The 7,265-nt window shown below is 52.3% G+C and overlaps 1 protein-coding gene and 1 pseudogene across 1 annotated transcript in view; both read right to left on the minus strand.

The window, feature by feature from the left end:
* Positions 1 to 2,339: 2,339 nt before the first annotated feature.
* On the minus strand, positions 2,340 to 3,625 carry LOC102258905 (annotated as a pseudogene).
* Positions 3,626 to 5,026: 1,401 nt separating this feature from the next.
* The window catches only part of LOC102259491 (F-box only protein 31-like), a 7,747-nt gene continuing 5,508 nt past the window's right edge, over positions 5,027 to 7,265 (minus strand). Inside the window, 2 exon segments of the mRNA XM_014532937.1 lie at positions 5,027 to 5,453; positions 5,856 to 6,314. Coding sequence (XP_014388423.1) covers positions 5,027 to 5,453; positions 5,856 to 6,314 — 886 coding nt within the window.

Below are 7,265 nucleotides of genomic sequence, written 5' to 3' on the forward strand. Positions count from 1 at the left end.
GCTTTCTGAAAACTGTCTTCCCTAGTCTTTACTCACACCAGGAGAACGATTCCTGTCTTAAATGGCTTCTATAGATCCTGGGAAGCCAATGGTTTCTGGTTTCCCTTCATCTCATTGGATCCTCGGGGCTGGGGATGCTCAGCCCCAAACGCTTGCCTAACGCACAGTTGGGGTTGCCTTGCTTGTGCCCATCCTGACAGTCCTCACATTTCAATGGTCGGAGAACAGGCCTCGTACAGCTCTGTGCTCCCCCAATTGTCAGCTGGTCCTCAGGACCCCCATCTGTGCTGGATGCCATGAAGCTCCAAACCTGCCTGAGAAAGGTCAGAAGGAGAGCTTACTGTTTGGTAGGAATATATGTGGGTGGTGACCATTAAATTAGCATAATTTCCCAGAAGGAGGGGCATGCTCATTTTAATGTGAAATAAGGTCAGGAAATAGGGCCTGGACAAGAAAGACGTTGAAAGCCGCTCAGGGGAGTTGTCATTGTTGTGTGAAATTTTCTCTCTGAAATGGGTTCATCATGGTATGTAGTTGACATTCTTAAAAGTTGAAATTGTAATATAAAGGCACCGTGCAGCGCTCTCTTCGCGTCGTTTCTCTCTAGTTGCCAGACACCTTCCTGACACTGGCTAAAATGACACTTGCGTGGCATGGACCCTGTTCAAACAGCACACGGTGCAATGCTGAGCTAGAAGCCAACAAGACACAGGTATACTACCTTGTTTTATACTCATTAACTAGAGAGCAATCCCCAGACTGTTCTCCTTCGAGCCCCACACCACAGCTTCCCCAAGCTGAGCCTCTGGCACCTCCTCCCACTGGAGAATAGTGTGTCTCTAATCAGAATTGATTTATCACCTAATCTAACTCCATTAGGAAATGGAGATGGCTGACCTCCCTGGTAATAGGACTAAGGAAATGAGATTAATCTTGTTTAGGAGCAAGAGTGTGTGTGTTGGAGCCGCACTGAGCCTGGAAGCCACGTGTGAAAAATATCCAGAGACTAAGGCTGGTGCTGGCCAATTCCTCTGCCAGGGGCTCTCCACCTCTGCTAGCTTGTAACCAGCAGGGAACTAGTGCCAGATTTGGGGATGAACAAAATATTGCCGCTCTCGGCTCCAAAATGAGTCTGCAATGAATCCCCGACTAGTGGGAGGGCCTCTGGGCTCCAGCACTGGCTCACTCCAGCCTGTGGGGTCCTGACATGGGGCCCTGTGTGAAGACGGGCTGCAGAGCCTGGTACTCTGTCCTCTCCCTGAGGGTCATATGGCGATTCCCTTCCGATGGCCTCACCTCCCCATTGGTCTCCAAGGGAGCTGGCTATTCTTCGTTGCTCAGCACCAATGCACCCTACACTCTGCTCTGTGCCCCCAGAGGGCAGCAACCTATGGGCCATATCGCTTAATCTCCCTAGAAAGCTGACGGCCAGGTGGATCTGGCCACTGGAAGACACTGGCTAGATGAGAGGTTCGGGTACTTGTTCCCAACTCCCCCTCCGTCTTTTCCAGCCACATCTCAGACAGCAGGTCTGTGCCTCCAGGCCCGCTGCTCCTGCCAGGTGGGACCCTCTTCCACAGGCGTAGCTCTCACTGGGTTCGGGTACCTCCCTCCTCTTGGGCCTATGGTTGCAGTAGTTTCCTGCCATTGCTGGCCCCTGGTGCCTCCTCATCCCTCATTCCTGACTCCTTCCATCCACTAAGGCTTTCTTTCATTAAAGTCTTCACTCAAACCATTTGAATTGGATTCAGGTTTTTTTTGTTGTTGTTTTTTTTTACAATTCAGTGGTTTTTATTATATTCAGAGTTGTACAATCTAACAATTACCGCTATCTAATTTTAGGATCTTTCCTTTTTCTTTCTTTCTTTTTAAAAAGACATGCTTAGCCCTAGCTGGTTTGGCTCAGTGGACAGAGCCTGGGCCTGCTGATGGAAAGGCCTAAGACCACCGGAAAACACATACATAATTACATATTGTTTCTGTGATTAATCACTCTGCTTTAATTATGTTCAATTTGTAACAAGGAAATTGGGGGTCACCACAACATGAGGAACTTTATTAAAGGGTTGCAGCATTAGGAAGGTTGAGATCATTGGTCTAAGGTTTATTTCTACCTCAACTTCTGGCTGCTACCCAGCCTAGCCCTGGTCCGGCCTTGGGCAGGAGGCAACCAACTGATGTGTTTCTCTCACATGGATTATTTCTGTCTTTCCCTCTCTCCCCCACTCTCTCTAAACATCAATGGGAAAATATCCTCGGGTGAGGATTGAAAAAACAACAAACAAAGGTGGGTAACCTGGTCAGAAGGTCAAATCTTCAAAGTGCATGCAAGCTGCTCCTCACAGGGGGTCCTGAATGTTCTTGAGCATCTCCAGGAAAGCCTTTGTGGATGGTGCCTCCACATTCTGGAAGGTGTTCTGGACTCTGCCATACCGGAAGAAGTATTTCTCCTCCAGCCAGATGAACCCGAAGTGGTTCTCATCGAACGGGATAAAGACTCCAGGGCAGCGCCTGGTGTAGGCGAAGCCATGTAAGGTACCAGTAACAGTGTCCACGCCATAGAAACATCCTGCAGGTTCGGGGGTAGTTCTGGTCTATTGGGTGCACGCCCACAGGCAGAACAAACGGAACAGGCTGCTCCTCCAAAGCTGCAGCCCCGGACTCCCCGGCGCTGGGCTGGGCAGGACTCTGGCAGCCATGGCCCTCGCTTTCCTCAGTCCCATCTTCTTGCTGCTGCTGCTGCTCCCGGATCACCTGCTGGTCAATCTCCTGGACCACGAGGCTCATTGAAGTTGCGGAAGATCTCGCCATCTGGCAGCTGGATGCGGCGCATGAGGTGGATCTCTAATGTCCCGATGGACTCACCCGTGATCTTGGTGACCCTGGCATACTTCCCATGGAAGCTGAGCATGGCAATCGTTAGGTCGTAGGGATCATATTTGCCTTGGAAGAGGCCTGGCCTGATGAGGTCGTCCGGGTGGCTCGGCGGGAGGTAGAGGCGGCTGTAGGTCAGGCAGTCATACTGATGTCTGTCCTCCTGCACCAGCACCCGCCCCCGTTCTCCCCTAAGTGGTGTTGGTAAATCCGTTCGGTGGTCTCTCTTGATCCACTGGATGCTGAACCTGTCCTTCTGAATCTGCAGGTGGCGGCTGTGGGAAAAGCTGTAGAAGCTGTCCATGTACTCCACCGAGGCTGATTTCCTCTCTGTCAGGCTAATTCTGAACGAGGGCTCGAATCGCATTGGGCCATCCACATGGGTGTTATGGGAAGGTCCGTACGTCCAACCAGTAATGCATAAGCCGTCCACCACTACATTCAGCAGTGTTCTATAGCTATTATCTAGCTGCCACAATCCCAAAATGTGTCTGTATGGGTGGAACAGCTTCGCATAGACTTCTCGATAAGAGATACCGATCGTCTCCTGGCTCTGCAAGTTTTCACGAACCCCAAACTCCTCGCGGCAGCACCGTCTCCAGATGCTGTCGGTGTGTAGGATGTGGTGGAATTTGGTGCAGGCCTGGGCCAGGCTGGGCAGATCGGTGCCAGGGAGTGAGGCGAAGATCTCCACTAGCATCTCCATGGGCAGGTCCTGCAGTGAGCAGTGCAGGGGCGGCGGGGGTGGCATGGGGCTCTGGATTCCTCCACTCCCCGCACAGCACCGCGCTGCCTCGTCCGACTCGAGGTGCTTTTCTGCCAGGGCCAAGGCCAGGGCCGGCTTGCCCTCAGCCGCTGCCCTCTCAGCTGGGCCTTGGCGCTGCTGAGGACATCGACATCCCCGCTAAGAGCCCACGCTACAGAGGCAAGTGCACTCTCCATGCCTCCATGTGTAACAGCCACCACAGTCGAATTGGATTCAGTTTTATCTTGGTGAAACCAGACACAATGGGTCCAAGGCTGCCTGTTGCTACTTGAACCAAATTAAGCAGATACAGGGTTGAATCATAGATGAACTTTTATTCTAATAATGCCGGCAGTATGGGGAGATGTGCCGCGCTGGCACGGCCAGGGGTGAACCTGAGTGGGGGTGATGAAAGGCTTAGAAAAGACAGGCAAGAGAATGAAAGCTGGGTCTCGGTGGGACGCTGCCCCTCTGATGGACAGTGCCAGCACCCACAAGCCGTGTCTTTATTTTATAGCAGATGCCACAAGGCAAAGTAAGGGTGTGATCAAGATATTTACATCATTCTCATGGGTTTCAATCCTACTCAACTACATGCACCTGAACTCTATCACTCAGGCACATGGGGCCACGTGTTTGGACCACAGGTTCAAGCTGCTTACACTACTGTTGGCTATAATTGTGCTGTGAGGGCTCTGCCATCCAGCTGGGACTTGCACGTGGCAATGAGAGGACTGTGCCCTCTCCTCAGTCCAAGGCTTGAACCTGTCCAAAACACTGTAGCTGCGCCCCACAGGGAGAGCAGTCAGTCACCCTGGAAATTCTGCTTTAACCCCCTTCTCCCCCCCCCACCCCCGCCCTTGCCAGTTGGTTGATTATATATGGATGAGGGAGAAGATAGCTACGTGCAAGTGTAACCTGAAAAGGGGGAGGGTCTGCAGTCCTGCCTTCAGGAGCTCCAAGTCCCATAACAAGGTGGCTAATCTGAGCTACAACAGCTCAGACCATTCCTATGACAGGAGAATGGTCAGCCTTCATGCGAAAAACTCCCCGAGGGCCTTTCCTTGCTACCCAGGGAGGGCTCCATACGGCGTTGTTCTCGGTTCCCACGTAACTTAAAGGGAAACTTCTCACAATGTCCGGAGCCCTTGATGTCCTGCAAATGAAGGAGGAGGATGTCCTCAAGTTCCTTGCCACTCCTATTGCAGCCGCTTCACTCTTGGAACCTTCACCAACCAGATGCAGGCAGCCTTCCGGGAGCCAAGACTTCTGGTGGTTACTGATCCCGGGGCTGACCACCAGCCTCTCAGAGGCGTCTTATGTTACCCTGCCCACCATCGCTCTGTGTAACACAGACTCTCCTCTGCGCGATGTGGACATTGCCATCCCTTGCAACAGGGGGCTCACTCAGTGGGTCTGATGTGGTGGATGCTGGCCCGGGAAGTACTCTGCATGCGTGGCACTATTTCCCGTGAACACCCGTGGGAAGTCATGCCCGATCTTCACTTCTACAGAGATCCTGAAGAGATTGAAAAGGAAGAGCAGGCTGCTGCTGAAAAGGCTGTGACCAAGGAGGAATTTCAGGGTGAATGGACTGCTCCTCCTGAGTTCACTGCTGCTCAGCCTGAGGTTACAGATTGGTCTGAAGGCGAACTTCCTGAGCTGGTGGCAGCGGCTTAGGACAGGCAGGATGGCCTCGACTTGGGAGTCCGCCATCCCACATTTATCCAGACCCAGGTCCTGGAGGGTGGGTGCCACTGCCTCCAGCAGAGCTCGGAGGGGCTCACTGAAATCCGCAAGGCTGAGGCCAAATAGATGCAGGATCTCCAGCTGCCTGAGGTTTGGGCACTGGAACAGGTGTGTCAGGTCTGAATGCGTCAGTCGCTGGCAATATGTTAGGCAGAGTAGGTCCAAGGGAGTCTGCAGGCACCTGAGCATCTGGTCCAGACGGCCTGGGAGGAAGGAGGGAGAACGCATGTAGAGCTCCCGGAGGTGCCACAGCCTGAGCATCTGAGAGAGGAATTGGGAAAAGGATTGCTGCTCCTCCTGCTCCTGCCTTTCCCACTCCTGCTCCCCTGCCTCCTCCCACTCCTGCTCCTCCCTATCCAACTCCTCTTCCTCCTCCCACTCCTGCTCCTCTTCCTTCTGCTCCTGTTCTTCCTTCTCCAACTCCTCTTCCTCCCTCAACTCCTGCTCCTCTTCCTGTTGTTCTTCTTCCTCCCCCTCCTCCTCCCACTCTTCGTCCTCTTCCTCCTCAGCCAACTCTTCCAGGAAAAAGAGTTTCTGCAGGTTACTCATCTGACCCAGGTAGAGAGCAAACGTCCCCAGGGTGGGCAGGTCCCAGGTGCAGTTCACTTTCACCTCCTGGATGCAGTCCAGCCTCACCCTATCCAGGACCCTCCTGACTCTCTGGAAGGGCACCTCAGAAATCCTCAGCGTCTTGCAGCACAGGTGTAGCAACCCTTCCCTCTGCTGGGCCCATTGGATGATGTGCATGAAAAACTTATCCTGGTCCCTTTCATTGAAGTTAAGATCTAGGAACACCTCCAAGGGAGCCAGGGGATGCTCCATGTTGGGGCTGGAGCTGTGCACAGTCACTGGTCCCATCGGTGAGCAATTCTCGGTGCTGACTCCAAGCCACATATCCCAGAAGTTGGCACCCATGTTCCTTAAATCCAGCACCCGCAGTTTGCACCTCCTGGGCAAGCAGAACGTCAAGTGTGTCAAACACAGCTTTTAAGCCCATGGCCCCGGTTGGGGCATGATCAGGGGGACGCTGCATCAGGACCCCCAGAGGGAGGACAGTGAAGGGCCAGGCTTGGGTCAACGCCTTCAGGAGCTGGTGGTGGTGTCCACCGTGGTAGGCCAGGACGAACAGGTACAGGAAGAGCTCAGCGGGCAGGTACTACAGAGCTGCCATGGCCGAGGCCTGGTCCCTCAGCCAGGCGCTTTGCTGCCAGCACCAGGAGTGTGGGTGGCATCTGGATGCTCATCTTCAAGCTAGTTGAGTTTTACTTGTGCCATTGGTACGTGCCAATCCAAAAAACTGGGAGTGATAAGCACAATGAAATGCTGTAGAATAAGCCAAATGTTACACAATGGATCGCATTATTTGCCCAGTGAATGAGTCACTCGGTCACTATGTGACTCACAGGAAACTCTCCGAGGGGGCATTATTTTTCCCCCAATAAAATTTTACCTTCCATTAAGGCTGTTGTTCTCCTGCAAGGGAATACTTCCATCCAATGAGAGAACACACAAGTCATAACTAACACACTCGTATTCTTGAGACAGTGGCATTCGGATACAATCCAATTGCCATACCTCAAAGGGGCCTAACGGGAGTGAGAAATGTCCCTGGGATCTATGGAGTATGTTCCAGGGCTATATTTTACAGAACATCTGCTGCTATATACTGATTTATAGTGAGAGAAGGTTTCTGGTAATGTGTACTCCATGAAATCACTTTTTTAGAGCCCCGATGTGTTTGTTCATGTTGTTGTATAGGCAATTGAGCTCCTATAGGTAATATAGATCTCCCACTGGGTCCAAGCCATATTTGTCTGGGTCAAAGGTTTCTCCTTTTTGTTGCCATATATTTTATTCTGTAGCTGCTGTGGAACTATCAAGTCTTTTATTGATTTAG

Source organism: Myotis brandtii, unplaced genomic scaffold (genome assembly GCF_000412655.1).
Source record: "Myotis brandtii unplaced genomic scaffold, ASM41265v1 scaffold924, whole genome shotgun sequence".
NCBI classification, from domain to species: Eukaryota; Metazoa; Chordata; class Mammalia; order Chiroptera; family Vespertilionidae; genus Myotis; species Myotis brandtii.